We start from the raw sequence: 18,834 nt of genomic DNA, 5'->3' as shown, positions 1-18,834 counted from the left end.
CCATTGTCGGGGAAGGAGCACCGCCCACTCCGACCAATCGCGCGCGCCCTAGTTGCGCTTGCGCTTTCTGGGCTCCGGGTCCCTCTTCCCCTTTTGTTTCTTTTCTCGCCTTCCCTTTTGGACATGCGCATTCAGAGATAGGCGCGCTCGAGCTTTGCTCGCTGCGCATGTGCGTTGCCAGGGGTAGCGCAGGTAGCCAAAGTACCCGCAGAGTGGAGCCTGTTGCTGAGGCGAGGAGGAGGGGCCGGAGGCGAGAGCGAAGCCGCGATGAGAGCCGTGTTGACCTGGAGAGATAAAGTTGAGCAGTGGTGAGCAGCGGGGCAGTCCGAGAAGAGCGGGAGGATGAGCCCCGGCGGGGAGGGCGGGAGTCTCTGCGCCAACCGCCATGGTTGCCAGGGGCAACGGGCCTGCGGCCTGCGCTCAGGCAGGAACCCCAGGCCTGGGAGGCTGCGGGTCGCCGTCCTCGCCCGCGGCGGGTGGAGAGATGTCTGCGGGTCGGAGGGGGGCAGAGGGAAGTGCCACGCGTGAAGTGGCCTGTTGAGGTGGTTCTGTACATAATCATGATCTGGTCTTGTCGCTCCCTCGCTCAAAATCCGTCCTGGCCGCCTCTTGGACCCCACAGGGTTTCTGAAACACTCACAGTTTTTTTTTGCCACGTCTGCATATTACCCATACTCTTGTTTACTTGACGTTTTTCCCTAAATTGTCTCACTTATTTTCGCTTAAATATGATTTTACATCTTACGTGGAAACTTCATTTCTCCATTTATGAAAATCAGTATCGTTGGCTGTGAAAGTGCGAGATAATTGTAGAAGTTAAAGCAGGGAGAAACAGTGTTAGTAAGTTGTAGCTAGATACTGTTGCGGTGGAGCCTTTAAACCTGAGGTCTACTGCCTCTCAAACTGGACATTGGCAAGTATGGTCAGAGAGGTGCTTAAAATGAGCATCAAAGCAAGATTTTCTCTAAGTTAAGAAGTCTGGAGAAGAATGGGCTGGCGCGGGGGCTCATGCCTATAATCATAGCACTTTGGGAGGCCGAGGCGGGAGGATCGCTTGAGGCCAGGAGTTCGAGACCAGCCTGAGCAAGAGCGAGACCCGTATCTACTAAAAATAGTAAAATTAGCCAGGCATGGTGGCAGCATGCCTGTAGTCCCCGCTACTAATGAGGCTGAGGCAAGAGGATCGCTTGAGTCCAGGAGTTTGAGGTTGCAGTGAGGTATGATAATGCCACTGCCCTCTACCTGGGGTGACACAGTGAGACTCTGTTTAAAAAAAAAAAAAAATTCCCTAAAATGTTTGAAAAAGAATCGGAGAATGACTTCCTCACCATATGATTGAATGTTATTTGATGTCCTATTCCATTTTTATCACCTAAGTTAATCATACAATGGTACATTTTGGGAAATACTGACTTATTGGCTAGTTCTCAGCCTGACTTTCAAAATCTTCCTACATGATCTTTTCAGCTTCGTTATGAAGCCTTGATTTTGGCCACTGGGACAGGATACTTGCCATTTGTTTTCTGTCTTTTCTGAGGCCTTTGTCTGCAGAAAGCATGCCTTCTTTCCTCATCTCTTCTAATTGAAATCCTAAACATCATTTAAGGCTCAGTTTGGAGATGGTTTCTCTCTCTTTTGTGCTCTGCATTAGTGATAGCTATTGCTTTGCCATGTGCTAGGCACTTGCTGAGAACTTCATATTTTTTATTTCATTGTCTCATCACAACAACCCTCTGAGGTAGGTGCTGTGATTACCTCTATTTTACATATGAGAAACTGAAGCACTGAGAGGGTAGATAATTTGCCAAGGTCACACAGCAAGTGAGTGGTGGATCCAGTTTTCAAGGTCAGGTGTTCCTCACTCCAAAGCCAGTGCTCTCAGCCACTAACATTAATTTTTCCCCTGTGTTACAGAGGTGGGAAACTCAAATGTTTGCAGGAGTCAGGCAGGTAACATAAATAGGAAATGTTTATTTGCATCTTAAAACAAGGAATTTTCTGTTTTCCCTAGGAACATTCTCCTATGTCCCACTCTTCTTGAAACACATAGCCCTACTAGTGTATCTTTCATTTTTACTTTTAAGAGAAATTTGAGTAAAAAAAAACTCATTTTACTTTTCTTTTAACTCTATTATAAAAGTACCCATAGCACAAGCTGGTGATAACTGGCAATTGAATATTTGGCTTCAACATCAGAGAGTAATAGAGGGTGGCAAGGAGTGTGGCAAACTCGAGAGCTCATGCTTTGCCTAAAAGGGGCAGCTGCTGCTCAGCTCCTGCCAATTACCACCATGCAGGAATTTGGCCTAGTATGCTCAGATCTTCCTATTTTTACCAGAAGCTAGGAATCTGGGTTTTTATTTGAAATGTCCTAATTTTTACATATTGGCACCTAATCTGACAAAACAAAATAAAACACCATGTGGGCCAAACAAAACATTTGCTGGCCAAATGCAGCCTGATTTGCTCTGTTTTCAACCCCTAGCACAGAATTTTGTTCATTCCTCTCTTGTAGTACTTAGAGTCTGTCGAGTGTAACAGTTATTTTTTAATTTGTTTATCCCAGAAGTCTATAAATCCTTTTGTAGGAAATGGTTATGTCTTATTCATTTCCAAATTTTTCCAGAGCCTAGTCAAGTTAGCAGTTATTGTTACTATTTGATGGATTGATGTCTTCATGAATGAATGAAGAAGTGAGTGAATGAATGATGAATGAAGATTAGTGATCTGGTTTCTTGCCCATAACAGGTTTGAAACACTAAAGAGGTGTAGGGGTCCCATAGACCAGCAATCCCAGTGGCTGTTAGATAAGCCAGCTGATAGCCCAGAATGAGACTAACAAAACAAAGAACCATAAAAAGTAGATAGTAGAACTAAAAAAAATCCCAGATATCAAAGATTAGTCCTCTACAACTGAATCAGCCATTGTCTCCTGATCTGCTCTTTTGCTTCCAGTCTAACCTTTGTTTAGCAGTAGGAACTCTTTTTCAAGACCTGCTGTTTGTCATCCTGTTACTCTACTCTTAAACCTAGAGTGATTCCCAGTTACCTTCCATGTCAAATTGTCCATTTTGCCAGATTGTCATCCTCATCCTCTTCCTCCAGGCTTGAAACATTCAAATTTATACTTTTCAGCTCAGCCAAAAATTCAGTTTTCCTACTCAAAGATCCTTCCCAAATGCTCTCTTATTCTGTGAACTCCCTCATTTTCTCCCTTAAATGCACTGCTCCAGGTTCATCTCAACTATGACGCTGTATTAGGCCAGCACATCTTATTCCAATCAGGCTAGCATCTGCTATAACTCTCCATTCATACCAGCCAGTATTTACTGAGTACTGAGGACAGATGTGTTTGCACACATTATCTGTTTAATCTCCAAAACACCTGTGAGGTTGGAATTTTTATCTCATTTACAAATGAAGAAATTAAGATTTAATGAGATGACGTAATTTGTGTAAGATTACAAAGCAAGTAAGTGGGCTGGGTCAGATTGTGCAGGCTTTGGAGAGACACTTTGGGACTTCAGTTTACAGTGGGGTGGGTGCAGGATAGGCAGAGGGCAATTTGCAGGACTCACCTTCTATCTCTCTGCAATGGAATTTTTTTGACAATTTATCTTTTTGATAAAAGGGAGCAGATGGAGAGAGAAAATCATCCTACAGTAGAACGGACTGCCTTCAGATGAGTGAGCTCCCCAGCCCTGGAGTATTCAAGCAGAGGCTAGATGGGTATCTGTAGGGAATTCTTGCCCTGGTGGGGGGAGTTGGGCTGCAAAATGAGGTCTAGCGTCCTTTCCAATTCTGAGTATCTGTGATCTCATAATGTAATTAAAGTCTGAGGATTCAAGATAAAATCTTGTCAGTTTATCAATTATATTTATTATATGCCTAGGACAGTGCTGTGCACTGTGTGTCCACAAATGTATAAAACATGGTCATTGCCCTTGAATTGCATATGACTATAATTAAAGGGACGAGATAGTATCTAAAACAATGTAAAATATAAAAGATTATATATTTTAATTCAGAGTTAAACTGAACTGTACAGATTTTTTTTTTTTTTTTTTTTGAGACATGGTCTCACTCTGTTGCCCAGGCTAGAGTACAGTGGTGTCATCATAACTCATTGCAACCTCAAACTCCTGGGCTTAAGTGATCTTCCTGTCTTAGCCTCCCGAGTAGCTGGAACTACAGGCATGCGCCACTATGCCCAACTAATTTTTCTGCTTTTTTATAGAGACAAGGCCTGAGGTCTCAATACATTGCCTTGAACTCCTGGCCTCAAGCAACCCTCCCACCTTGGCCTCGAAAAATGCCACCAAGTCATGAGCCACCATACCCTGCTGAACTCTACTGATTCTAAGTACAGTAAGAGTTTAGATTGGGGCAAATCAGACATATGTGCTATATGTCTGATAAATTTCAAGAAATTCACATAAAATGAATTTTAACATCTGAGAGGACGCTATTAGTAGTTCAGGCTTGGCCCAGATAGGACACTCAGAAATGATTTTCTGATAATTCAACCCCAAATGACCCTTATGAAGAAGAAGCCACACAGGAACCACTTTGATGAGCTCATCTGTGTACAAGGCGGACAGGAAGCCACATAACCAAGGATGACTATAGATGAGAGGTACAGACCCCCTCCCATATCTAATACACCATCATAGCCATCCACAGGGGTAGGTGCTTTGTGTAAGACTGGCTTGTGTACCCTGTGAGGTGAGAGGGCACCTCTCTGTGCTTGTTTTGTAGGTAAGAACGAAAGGTCAGATAGGAGGTCAGCTTTCTGGCTCCAGTTACCCTCTACTTTTCACTCTACCACCCTGCTTCTCAGAATGTGAAATGTGCCAAGGAAATTGCCCCCAGGCTCAGAGAAAGAAAGCATAAGAAATAAGGAAGGCCCAAGTCTGTTACCACACAATGGTGAGGCAGCTGAAGAACTCAGGGCCTGAGTTTGCTTTTGTCCAGAAGGATGCCCAAGCTAGAAAGGATGTAACAATCACCTTGTTCCAGTTTCTTCATCAGCCAGCTATGTGACGGGGACAAACAACTTGCCTGTTTCTTCTTTAGTTTCCTCATTGTTAAAAATGGTACAGTAGTGCCTGTCCTTTCTCCTGCATTATGTTGTCTGAAGGATCAAATTAGGTAATGTAAGTTTACGCTCTTTAACAATGCTTAACTGTTGAATAATTGTGAAGAGTTTTTATTAAAGGAAGCTTCTGAGGTCAATAGAGCCTATGCAAAAAACTTCTGAATTCTTCATGTAATGCCTTCCTTGAGTAGGTAGATAATACTCTTTTTTTCATTGCTGTCGATAAGGGATGAAAACTGTTGCTAGTTATTTTGTCTACTGTGACATATGCTAATAATGATAATGAAGGCCACAGAGCATAATGGTTGGATCATGGTCTTTGGAGCCAGACTGCCTGGGTTTGAATCCTGGCTCCACCTCCACTCAGTAGCAGTTTTATTTCAGGCAAGTTATTTAACTTCTTTGTGCCTTAATTTTCTCATCTGTAAAATAGGGTTGTTTTGAGGTTGAATAATACATATAAAGCATTTAAACTGTACCTGGCACACACAGAATTAATGTGTTCAATAAATGTTAGCTACTGTTATTTTTATTCAAGTATTAAGGCTAACAGATGGGGAGTAGAAGGCATCATAGCATAGTGGTTAAGAGCACAGGTTCTAGAGTCAGACCTGAGTTGAAATCCTGGCCCTTTCACTTGCCTGTTGGGTGATGTTGGGTGAGGTATTTGACGGAAATCTGAGCCCTGGTGTCCTTATCTATAAACTAGAGTAATAATTTCTACCTCACAGAATTACTGTGAGGATGAAATAAAATAGTGCATTTGAAGAGCTCAGCACAGTGCTGGGGTAAGGGCTCCAAGTACTGTCACTGAGCGTGTATTTTTAGATTACTGACAAGTACCAGGTGAGTTTATCCATGCTAAACTTTTTCAGCAGGCTGCTTTGACAGTGCTATCTTGACACCTTCTTACCAGAATCATCTGAACCAATGATATCCTCAGCCTGGGGCATTCAGGAATCTTTGTAATATGTCTCCAACCTGTTTTTCTAGCATTGTCTCTCCCTACACATAGCCAAATGTTTTAGTCAAATTAGATTATTTGGATTACTTGCTATTCCCCACCTTTGTGTCTTTGCTTGTTCTGTTTTCTCTGCCTGAAATGCGGTACCTACCTACCCAGTCTCCTCTTACATGTCTCAAAAGTCCTACCTTTTTAAAATATTGTTTTCTTCCTGAAGCTTTTTCTGATCCTTTCCTCAAATCAAAATGATGCAGGGAGTGTGCCAATGAAGGGAAGAAAGTCCCCTGAACTTGCCAAATGGGTTCTTGGCTTCACACTGGAAAGAATTCAATATCGAGCCAATTAGTTACAGGAAAGTTTATCGAGAGAGAGACAGACAACAGATCCTACTCCACAGACAGAGTAGGGGTCTTTTCCTGAGCAGGAGAGGGACACCTTATGGAGCAATGGTAACGTTTTTATGTGTCCAGAAATCCCATATGTGATCAGCATTGTTCTGAGGTCAGACCATAAAGGTTAGTCATAAACTGCTGTCATAGAAACATGTGTAAGCACAGGCCGGGCATGGTCGCTCACACCTGTAATCCTAGCATTCTGAGAGGCGGAGGTGAAGGATTGCTTGAGTCCAGGAGTTTGAGGTTGCTGTGAGCTAGACTGATACCACCGGGTGACGGAGTAAGACTGTGTCTCAAAAAAAAAAGAAAAGAAAAGAAAAGAAATGTAAGCACAAACAAATAGTTTATAAGGCAAACTGTATGTAAATTTAGTAATTTGTCCATCTTGGGTGGTCCTGGGTGACTGACTTGCTGGCGACTTCCTTCTTGTTCAGGGTTAGTAGGGTCTGGTGTTGGCCAAAATGGCTGCACTCAGGCTCTCTCATCCTTCCTTTTCTGCCTCATCCTGACATTAAAAACAGTCCTCCTTTGAGGACTGTAATAAATGTTTTAGTGTATCTCTTAAAGCCTTTGTCACAATATTCTATATTTCACCCAATCTGGGAGGTCATTGATTATAAAATACCATTATTTTGCATTATCAGTAAGAAAGCCAAAAATGCTACCAGTTAAACAGATACATCATGGATTATAAGATGCATCCCAACCTTAGAGATGATAAAATGTGAAAAAATGTATGCCTTAGAATTGATGACTTATGGTAGTTCTTTGTGAATGTTTCCGATTCATACCTTCCCACTGGACGGTGATTTCCTTGAGGGCAGGGAGGGACTATGATCTACTCATAGTTATTGGTACCTGGCACCTAAGAGGCACTCAATAAGTATCTGTGTGGATTTACTAGCCCTCACACATTCTCTCAGGTTGTCTAGACTTTATGGTATTATTAGAAGAGTTAGTGCCCTCAACTGTTGACCCTTTGAATCATTTCTGGCCTCTGGCTTCTGGACAAGAGGAAATTGGGACCAAGAGCTAATTGACCAGTGGATCTTGATTGAATGGGCTGCCAGGGTGTGGTAGTTGAATGGAATTTGCAAATGCAATTCTTAGCCATTATTTTTCTCCTCAATACATACTTGGTGTTTCACAATGGAAATTTGCTTTCCTGGCCATTAGCAGACTTCATCACTTCGGTTTCTAATTGTCTTTTTGTCTTGTCTCCTGTTTAGTATATACGACCTTGCATTTAAGCCCGATGGAACTCAACTGATTTTGGCTGCAGGAAACAGATTACTGGTAGGATTTTTTCTGAGTTTCCTTTTTAAGTGCTTTTTTTTCCACCTCCCTCTTGTAAACTCTCTGAAATTTGACTCCTTTTTTTTTTTGAGATAAAAAAGGCAAGGGCGGAAAACTAGTCATTACTTTTTAATAGGGAAGGAAAAGGGCTATTTAAAACAGGTAAGTAAACTGTCTATCAGATAGGAACCTGTGAACAGTACCTCCTTTGGAGTCATTAATCTTTCCCTTTTTACTTTGAGACACCTATGAAAGAATTAAAAACAATTAATCAAAATGCCTTTAAAACTGGGCTAGTGTCAGTTCACATTTTGTCCCTAGAAAAATTCAAGCAGCAGGACTGAAGGCACTCCCTTCATGAAAAGCCAGTCAGCCTGACCCCAACTTTTAGGCATTGGCCTACCTAAACAATTCCATATGGATACTGTCCTATTTTTCATATTTTCAAAGAACATAAGGTCCCTCTGGAACCTATCCCAGTGTATAAAAGTAATTTTCAGAGAACTCTTTGTTTGACCTAAAAACCTTTGTATGATCTCTCCTTCCTGCTGCGTAAATCCACTTCCTGTTCTCTGTTGTCTCTAGATATGCAGACTGAGTGATCTCCATTCTCTGTATGGTAACTGCATAATCTTAAAACCATGGTTAAATTGTTCCACAGACTGCTTCTCTCCAGGGTAAACAATCCAGATCCTTTTAGTATTTCTTCATAGGTTATCTTCTCCAACACTCCATCCGTTTTGGAAAGTTTCTCCTTGATTTCTCAGATGGTGTGTTTTTTAAATCTCCACATACTGATGGATGTTAAACAGCTATCACATATCCTAAATCCACATTACAGATGTTTTATAACACTCCCTCCTACTTGCACCCAGAGTTCAGGTCTGTGACTTTTAAACTCTTGGTAGCATATATGAAACATATCTCTATGATGTTGATATCAGGGGCTGGGCTAGCACTAAAATTTAATCATGTTGTAGCTGGCTTTTTGTATGTTCTAGTTTTATTTAGGAGGGCCTGCCTAGAATGGTCATATATCCAAATTCATATGAGAATGAGTGAAGTTTGTAGAGAATTTCCATGGAGTAAGTAATCAAACCTTTGATTCTGGAGGATTAATGGTCTGTTCCTGTTCATGTAGTGTATAGAATAGGGACCTCCACTTCTTGGTTACTCAACTTAAAGTCATGTTCTCTCTGGTTTTGCAGTGCTGTTTTTATTTGATATAAATTTAGAATATTGACAAATGTTTTGTTATAAAAACAAAAAGAGCAGTAACAACGCTGCAGGAATCCTGACTAATAGGTATCACGTGGATAATCTGTGCTTTTGTCTGTTTTTTGCCAGGTTTATGACACATCTGATGGCACCTTACTTCTGCCCCTCAAGGGACACAAAGACACTGTGTACTGTGTAGCATATGCGAAGGATGGTAAGAGGCAGTTCTGGGTTTCCAGTGTTTGCGATGGCCTCATAACTGTTCATTTTTCTCTTTAGCCATTCTTTAATTATTTGTAGTAAGCCAAAATACACCTTGCAGGTTCAGAAAATAGTGAAGTTGTTTAGACTTCAATTCAACCATTCAGTTCAACAGGTATTTACTAAGGGCCATCTGTGTGCCAGGTACTGTTCAAGGTGCTTGAGATACATCAGAGAAAGAACAGACAAAGGTCCCTCCCCTTATGGGGCTACTATGTTCTATATGGTGGGGCAGGGGGAGGAGTGAGAGAGGAAGAGTATGTGAGGAAAGATACAGTAACATAGTAAATAGGTAAATTAAGCATTATGCTGGAAGGTGACAAGTGTTATAGAAGAAGAAAAAGTAGAGCAGAATAATGGGGCTTGAGAGTGCTGGGGAGGGACAAGGGGTTGGGTGCGGTATTGAGTAGGGTAGTGAGGGTGGGTCATTGAGGTGGGACAGGTGAACAAAGACCTGAAGTCAGGAGGCAGTGAGATTCTGGCAGTGGGCATCTGGGGGAAGAGAGCTCCTTGCAGAGGGAAGAGCCATTGCAGAGGCCCTCAGGTGGGAGAGTGCCTACTAGGAGCCAGGGCCGAGAGAATCAGGAGGCGTTGTAGGGTGTGAGGGATAAGAGGGAACAGACGTGGGTAGCCAGATCATGTGGGCCATCATAAGGACTTTGGCTGTGGTTCTCAGTGAAAATAGGGAACCACTGAAAGGTTCTCAGCAGAGGTGGGATCTGATTTGATTTATAAATTAAAAGGATCTTTTCCTTCTTGGACAGCATGGTGGCTCATGCCTGTAATCCCAGCACTTTGGGAGGCTAAAGTAGGGGGTTGCTTGAGGCCAGGGTTCGAGACCAGCCTGGGCGACATGATGAAACCCCCATGTCTACAAAAAATAAAAAAAAAAGAAAATAGCCAGATGTGGTGGTGTGTGCCTGTAGTTCTAGCTTTTTGGGAGGCTGAGGTGGGAGGTTCCCTTGAGCCCAGGAGTTCAAGGCTACAATGAGCTATGATCGCACCACTGCACTCCAGCCTGGGCGACAGAGTGAGACTCTGTCTCAAAATACAAACAAATAAACAAACAAAAAATAAAAATAGAAAGATCCCTTTAACTTCTGTGTTGGAAACAGCCTGCAAGAGGTGAGAGTTAGGGCAGGGAGATGAGTAAGGAAGCGTCATCCAGGCAAGGGGTGATGGTAGCTCAGACTTAATAGGGGCAGAGGAAGTGGTGAGAAATGGTCAGATTCTGGTTATATTGAGAGGTAGAGCCAATAGGATTGCTGGACAGACTGGATATGAGGTGTGAAGAAGGAGGAGACAAGGATGACTCCAGGGTTTTTGACCTGCGTGACTGAAAGGACAGAGTTGCCCCCTCACTGAGGTGGGAAGGGCCGTGGGAGAGAAAGCTTATAGTGGAAGATGAGCAGTTCAGTTTTGGACATGTTGTAGCTGAGAAAAGTTGATGATGTAGGAGAGAGGGGAAAGAATTGCTGGATCAAAGTTGTTGAGCGGGCAAGAGGAGATGGGATCTAGGGCATAGGTGGGGGATTTGCTTTAGGTAGGGGCATGGTAGGAGCTGCAGAGGCCAGCATGTGGGCAGTGTGGTTTCAGGAGTCTAATGGAAATTCCATTTTTTTCAGTGAAGTAGGAAGCAACATCACCTGAGAGTGAGGATGGGGAAGGAGGTATTCATGAGTTGAGGAGAAAGGAAAAAGTGTAAAATCACTGCCTAGGACAGTGGGAGAATGAGTAGACCCAGGAGGTATAGTGAGACCACTGGTGACATGAAGGACCCACTTAAAGGTTGTAATCATGAATCGAAAGTGAGATCAGTTGGTATGATTATGTATTTTTCTCTAGCCACTTTGAGAGCTACATAGATAAAGGGGTGGAAGAGGTGGATTTATCCAGAGGTGCTTTTGCGAGCAGTCTGAAGGTAAAGTGGAAGGAGCAGAGGGTATACACAAAGGAGTTATTACATACATTGACCTTGAAACATTGGCTGAGTAATGAGGGGAGAGAAAACCACAATGGAGAAGTAGTAGGTTCTGATGAGGTTGAAGGATTATTGCAGTTGGGGCACCAGGTGGGTTGGGAAGGAGGGGAGGTGGTAGTCAGAGAATGAGTGCATGAAATTGAGAGTTAAAAATGAATCCATGCTATTCCACAGTGTGGAATTAGTGGGAAGAACATGGGTTTTGAAGTGAGACAGTCTGAGTTCCAACTGTAGCCCAATACCACAAGTTCTGTGACTTTGAGCTGATTATTGAGTCTCTCTGAGTCTCGGTTTTCTCACGTGTCAGGTGGTTATAGGATTAGAGATAACATTCTGTGGCCACTGCTGAGAAGTCACAGAGTCTGAATGTTATAGTGCCTGAAGGAATCTTGGAGGTTATTCAGGCCTCAGGTTTTTAACTTCTTTTGGATGACAGACCTCTTTGAGAATCAGATGAAAGCTACAGACCCCTCTCTAGAAAAATGCACATAGTTTGTGTAGATGTAAAATTTCATGCATGTAGTTTTAGTCTGATTTAGCCCAATCTCTTCACTTGAGACGTACATGAAGACCTAGAGAAATCAATTGACTTGCTAAGGTCATGTAGCAGTTGGCCCAAAGATAACCTAATGTCTTGCTTCCCTGTCAGATGTATTATGCCATGGTAGTCACATTTTATGTGTGCGTTTGCGTTCAAGTTCACAGCAATGTGGTGGGGAGACCTGTGAGGAAGGAGCCTGAAAAGCTGAACTGTTTCTGTTTTATCATAGTGGCCTTTGAGGAACTTGGGCTGGGCCAGTCCAGGACCTACTACAGGGCCCAGTAGGTACATAAGGGCTGCCGGGCCTCTGGAGTTCATAAGCATAGAGGGGCTCTGTGACCTGTGACACCAGTAGGGCACTGAAGGAAGTCAGAGTGTGACCCGCCAGCAGTGGCATCTGCACAGCATTTCGCAGAGCCCGGACATGCGCATCTCATTTGATCTTCCCAAGAATCCTCTGAAGCAGGTAGTGGGGGGACTCTTATCTCTTCTGAAAGATGAGAAAACAGGCTTGGGGTAATCACAGGTGACAGTGGCCAAGCTGGGCCTGACCCAGGTCCTGTGACTGCAGAGCCCCCGTTCTTTCTAGTATACCATGCTCTCTTCATGACACCTATGTGATGATTAAGAAGTCTTATAATTCATCTAAACTGGTCTTTTCCCCTTAGACCTGAAAACTGAGATACATTGAATTATGGTTTTGTTCTTTAAGTCTGCTTATTTCTGATTTCTTCCTTAAGTTCAGTAAGTATTTAATAAGCAACCATGATACAAAAGTGGGTAAGACATAGTTTTTTTACTCAAGAAAAATAATATAAAATAATATGAACAATTACTATATAATAATAGCTAATTTTTTAAGGCATTGATTTTATTCCAGGCACAGTTCTAAACAATATATACAGTTGACTATTGAACAACATGGGGGCTAGGGGTTCTGACCCCCCTCGCAGTTGAATATCTGTCTATAACTTTTGACTCACCCAGAACTTAACTACTAATAGCCAACTGTTGAACAGAAGCCTTATTGATAACATAAACAATTGACTAATGCATATTGTGTATGTTATATGTATTGTATACTGTATTCTTTCAATAAAGTAAGCTAGAGAAAAGAAAATGTTGTTAAGAAAACCATAAGGAGGAGAAAATACATTTACTATTCATTAAGTGGAAGTGGATCTTTATAAAGGTCTTCACCCTCATTGTCTTCATGTTGAATGGGCTGAAGGGAGGAGGAAGAGGAGGGGTTGGTCTTGCTGTCTCAGGGGTGGCAGAGGCAGAAGAAAATCTGAACCTGCGCAGTTCAGAGTTGGGTTGTTCGAGGGTCAGCTGTGTGTGTGTGTGTGTGTATACATACACACACACACACACACACACGCGTGCGCGTGCGTGCACACACGCACACACATATACACACATACTCTCATTTACTTTTCACATCAACTATGAGGTAAGTACTATTATTGTTTCCATTGTTTAAATGAGGAAATGAAAGCATAGAGATACTCAGTAGTAGCATGTTCCAGGTCGTGCTGCTGGTCAGTGACATCACTAGGAATTCTGACCCGGAGACTCTGAGTCCAGAGCCCATACTTTTCATCACCTGCTGTCTGCCAGTATGAGAGGAGTGACAGAAATAATAAGTAAGAGCAGCTTACGTTTGTTTAATATTTGTAGCAATGATGGCTCACACTACTACCTAATGTTTCAGCCATTGTGAAAAGTATTTTACAGATATTACCTTAGTTGACTCTCACAAAGAGCCTCTGAGGAAGGTATTATCATGGCTCTGTGTTTCAGATGAAAACATTTGAGGCTCAGAGAGCAGTGACTGGCCCTAAGAATAAAGTCTAAAAATCCTTAACAAGGTACAAAATCCGGCCCGTGCTTACCTCTTAATCCTCATCTCTCACCAGTGTAGGTGAAAGCTTCCTGCTGTTTGCTGGCGTGATACCCTGATCCTCTTTCTAATGCTTATAAACCTGTAACAATATAATTAATAAGCAAATATTTGGTATGTGTTACCTCTCTCCAGCCCATTCTTTCATAAAGGCTACGTAGTGTGAAAATGGAAATCTGATCTGTCATTCTCCTGTTTAAAGCCTTTCTTTGGCTTCCCATTACTCTGTGATAGAGAGCAAGATCTCTACTGTGACCCTGAAGGCCCTAGAGATCCTTCTGCCACCCATCTCTTTTCCATACTGGCTGCTTCTTGGCCCCTCAAACATGCTGGGATTTTCCTGCTTCAGGGCCTTTGCATATCTGTTCTGTCCACGTGAATGGGTCTTACTCCTTCCTCCCTTTGCACCTGCCTAAGCTCTGCCCATCATTTAGGTATCCATGGAAGAACCTCATCATCAGAGAAGCTTTCCCTCATCTAATTAGGTCCCCTAGGAGATATTGAGCAAAGGGTACAAAGTTTCAGTCAGACAGGAGCAGTAGGTTTTTGAGATCTATTGCACAGCATAATGATCATAGTTAATAATAGTGTATATTTCAAAGATGCTGAAAGAATAGATTTTAAATGTTCTCACTATAAAAAAATAAGTATCTGAGGTGCTAGATATGTTAATTAGCTTAATATAATCATTCTACAATGTGTATGTATACCAAACATCACATTGTGCCTCATAAATACATATAATTATTATTTGTCAAATAAAATAAAAATTTAAATAAAAAAATTTGTCAAATAAAATAAAAATTTAAATAAAAATCCTCTTTCATAGGATCCATGTCTTTTCTTACCACATTGTATTTGCATTGGATTAATTTAATTTAACACCTATTTTCTCCACTAGACTAAACTTCATAAAAGTAGGGATCATATGGGTTTTAATCATTACTTGATCCTTAGCATGGAACATGATTCCTGCATGTAGTAGGCCCTCAATACATCTTTGTTTACTCAGTGCCAGACAGAGCAGGTTTGGAACCCAAACATCTTGATTCCAGAGTACTGCCTCCCAGGACTGATAAGAAGTAGTAGAGAGGAAGCTGACACTTATTAGATACCTTGAAGAACTAGTTTTCTAAGAAATTCTTTCTGGGAAATGCTTTTTAAAATAAATGAGAGAATTTTCTTTTTAAAAACACTTTTAGGTCAGCACTTTGCTTCTGGATCAGCTGACAAAAGTGTTATTATCTGGACATCAAAACTGGAAGGCATTCTGAAGTACACGTAAGTAACCATTTAGGTGTATAGTATTGTGAGTTTGACTCTTACTGAGTAATTGTAGCAAAAGCCCCTTAGAAAAGATGTTAGGGGGCCAGGCATAGTGGCTCATTCCTGTAATCCCAGCACTCGGAGGCCGAGGCAGGAGGATCACTTGAGGCCAGGAGTTTCAGACCAGTTTGAGTAACATAGTGAGACCCCATTTCTACAAAATATTTAACAATTAGCTGTGAGTGGTGGCACACACTTGTAATTCCAGCTACTCAGGAGGCTGAGCCAGGAGGATTACTTGGGTCTGGGAGTTTGAGGCTGCAGTGAGTTATGATGATGCCATTGCACTCTGATGCCACTAGCCTGGGCAACAGAGTGAGACCTTATCTCGGGGGGGTGGGGTGCGGGGGAAGAAAGAAAGAAAGAATAAGAAAAGATGTAAGGAAAAACTTTTTTCTTTGAAATTGAACTTGAAATTATGTTATTGGGGGTGGGGGTGGTGTCTAGCAAAGTTGGGTAGTGAATAAGTGAATGACTATTTCTTGGGCACTTACCAGGCTAGCCAATACAGCACTGGGCTAGGTGTTTTTGTATAGCTCATCTCAGTTAATCTGACATCACAGATACCACCCACTTCCAACCTGTCCTCTTCCAATGTCCCTGTCTCAGGGAATGGCCTTACATCCACCCAATGTCAAAAGCCAGAAACTTGGGGTCAGTGTGCTCCAGGCCTTCTCTCACTGTAGGGGCCCTGCTCATGTTCTTACCTTGTTCCTCCACTAGTTAGCCCCTACTTACCCTGAAGATCTCAGACTTAGACATTGCTTTTTCTGCAAAGCCTTTCCTGTCCCTCTAGACTCAGGTGAGTCTCCTTTGTGGCATTTCGTACATTTCTAGTTTTGCATTTATTCTGGTGATTGATCAGCATTGCCTACCAGACTGTAAACACCATGAGGGTGGACACTGTATTTGTTTTTTGCTTACTCTTATGTCCCTGGTACCTAGTGCAATGCCTGGTCCATAATAGGTACTCAATGAACAATTTTTTTTCTTTTCTTTGCGTTTTCTTTTTCCCTTTTTGAAACAGGGTCTTGCTCTGTCACCCTGGCTAGAGTGCAGTGGTGTTATCATAGCTCACTGTAACCTCAAACTCTTGGGTTCAAGCGAGTCTCCTGCCTCAGCCTCCAGAGTAGCTGGGACGATAGGTGTGTGTCACCATGCCTGGCTGATTTTTCTATTTTTCGTAGAGACAAGGTTTCACTTTTGCTCAGGCTGGTCTCGAACTCCTGACATCTAGCGAGCCTCCTGCCTTGGCCTCCCAGAGTGCTAGGATTACAGGCATAATCCACCATGCCCAGCTTCTTTTCTTTTAAATTGTGGTAAAATACACATAACGTACAATTTATCATCTTAACCATTTGTAAAATTTACAGTTCAATCATGTTAAGTATGTTTATATTGTGCAACCAGTCGCCAAAACTCTTTTTATTTTGTAAAGTTAAAACTCTATACCTTTTAAACACTAACTCCCCTTTCCTCTCTCCTGACCAGCCCCTGGCAGCCACCATTTTATTTTCTGTCTATATGAATTTGACCGTTCTAGGTACCTCATATAAGTAGAGTCATACACTATTTGTCTTCTTGTGACCGGGTCATTTCACTACTGTAATGTTCTCAAGGTTCATCCATGTTGTAGCACATGTCAGAATTCCTTTCCTTTTTAAGGCTGAATAACATTCCATTGTATGTATAGACCACATTTTGTTTATCCATTCATCTGTTGATGAGCACTTGGGATGCTTCCACCTCTTGGCTATTGCGAATAGTGCTGCTATGAACATGGGTATGCAAATCAACAAACAATTTTTGAATGAATCAACAACTGAATGAATGAGTGAGGTTGTGAGTAAAGTGTTACCCAGAAGGGATAAAACTGGGGCTGAGACACCATGACTTGCTCAGTTTTTATTGTTGTCTAAGCATTTGCCACATTTCCGATCATGGCCTGTAATGTCCTCATTGCACCTCCATCCTGTATCCTCAAAACAGTAAGAGTAACAGCACTTGCTCTGTGCCTGGCACTAGGCTAGGTGCTTTACATCATCACCTCCTCAGCTCACAAACTGGAGGTGTAAGCATGACAGTCCCGGAGGAGGTGGTGTTAACGCTGGGCCAGATGATGGGTGGTAATGAAAATGGTAGGTGAGGGGCAATCCACGAGAAGGAAAATTAGTCCCTGTGCTTTTCGTTGGTCACTTGCTGAAGAGCGTGTGGTGTATAGTAAGAGGCTCTGGGCTCATCCTTAAAATCTTCAGTTGTAGCCACTCAGACATTTGTGGTTTGCTGCATAATAATCTACAGTTGTTTACTTCCCAGGCACAAAGATTCTATACAGTGTGTCTCCTACAATCCTGTTACCCACCAACTGGCATCTTGTTCCTCCAGTGACTTTGGTAGGTTCTGATTCTTGATGTCCTGTCCTGGAATAACTGAAAATGTAGGCTAAAAATGCTGAAATCTGTCCAGACTGCGGTGATTTTGTCTTGAGAGAGTTAATACTACTAATCTATATTCAAAGGCTGAGGGCAGGCTGACAGTTATTCTTTAAAGTGTGTAGAAACCAAGACAGTGAATAATGACCTTGACTCTGATAAGACATCAGAGACAACAAGAAAGACCCCAGAGAAGGAAATGGTAAGAAGTATGGAAGGGCAACAGGTATAACTTTGTGTTGCTGCCTCTGGGAAGTCTTCCCTGACTCAACCTTGCAGGGACAGTTCAGTTGTCCCCAACTTTGTGTTGATCCACATCCATGTATATGTAAAATTCTTCACTGTTTCAACTACTTCTTGCACAAAAGTCGTCATTACTGTTCTCCCTGAGGGGCTGAACACCTTGAGGAGTTCATCCTGGCCCCATTCATGGCACTGGCATGGTGCTGGCACAGAGGAGGTGTTAGTAAGATGTCTGTTGGAGGAGGGAGGGAGTGAAATGGGCAGAGGCTTGTAGGTTGTCTGCATTAAAGGTTGGTTCTGATTTTCAGCTCCATCAGTTCTGTCTTCCTTGCTAAGAGATAGTGGGTACAATGGAATTGCTGTTAGACCAGGAGTCCGAGACCTAGTCCCTCTCAGTATTTCAGCTTCTTTATCTAAAAGGAACCTGCTACCTACCTTGTCTATCTCATTGATATAGTTCTGAGGTTCAAAATAGAGAATGTAATTGAAAGAATATTATATGAATAAATGGAGAAAGGACTGTCATTTATTTTAAAAATTTAGCATTTTCTTCATCAGAAGTACTAGTCTGTGTGCTTACATTAGAGGATTAAAAAGACAAAATAGAACCCCTGCTCTCAAGGAGCTTGTGGTCTTGGGAGGAGGTAGGATTTGTAAAAATATAATATTATATTAAGTAATAATAATATTTGTTGAATGCTTGCAATATGCTAGGCACTGTGCTATGGGTTAAAAATGAATTCCTATTTGTGCTCTGTGACAACCCCTGAGATCAGGTATTATTCTCTTTCCCACCCTAGGGATGAGAAAGAACTGGGGTTTGGGGCAGTTCAGTGACTCACTGGAGGTCACATAACCAGAAAATGGTGGAATTAGGGCTTGGACCAAGTCTAGGCGATTGCATTGCTGAAGGAGGCCCAAGAGGGAGGGGTTTCCTCCAGCTGGAGGCTCTAGGCAGGCTCCATGGAGCACAGATAACATGTGCACAGGTTGAAATGTCTAGGGGAGGCATTCTGGACCAGGGGAAATATAACTTGCCTGATGTTGCACTTGGCTGTATGAATATATTTGTGCACTAGAGCTACCTTCTTGATCATGCTTCATGGCTCAGCAGAGAGTAGAATTTGCTTATTTTGTCTAGACATACACTTGTTGCTGTGGGACACTGAGCCAGGG

General features: G+C 42.3%; 1 protein-coding gene across 6 annotated transcripts in view; it reads left to right on the top strand.

The window, feature by feature from the left end:
• Positions 1-131: 131 nt before the first annotated feature.
• IFT122 (intraflagellar transport 122) overlaps positions 132-18,834 on the top strand; it is a 75,836-nt gene continuing 57,133 nt past the window's right edge. For all 6 annotated transcript variants that reach the window (XM_045551499.1, XM_045551496.1, XM_045551498.1 and 3 more), the window contains exons 1-5: positions 132-308; positions 7,687-7,753; positions 9,101-9,185; positions 14,860-14,938; positions 17,300-17,376. In XM_045551499.1, the coding sequence (XP_045407455.1) occupies positions 268-308; positions 7,687-7,753; positions 9,101-9,185; positions 14,860-14,938; positions 17,300-17,376 (349 nt within the window). In that variant the 5' untranslated portion in view covers positions 132-267. The remainder of the gene's footprint in view (positions 309-7,686; positions 7,754-9,100; positions 9,186-14,859; positions 14,939-17,299; positions 17,377-18,834) is intronic.

The sequence above is a fragment of the Lemur catta genome, chromosome 5 (assembly GCF_020740605.2).
Source record: "Lemur catta isolate mLemCat1 chromosome 5, mLemCat1.pri, whole genome shotgun sequence".
In the NCBI taxonomy this organism is placed as follows: domain Eukaryota; kingdom Metazoa; phylum Chordata; class Mammalia; order Primates; family Lemuridae; genus Lemur; species Lemur catta.
The sequence above is the reverse complement of the archived record's forward strand: the minus strand, read 5'-3'. Positions and strand labels throughout refer to the sequence as shown.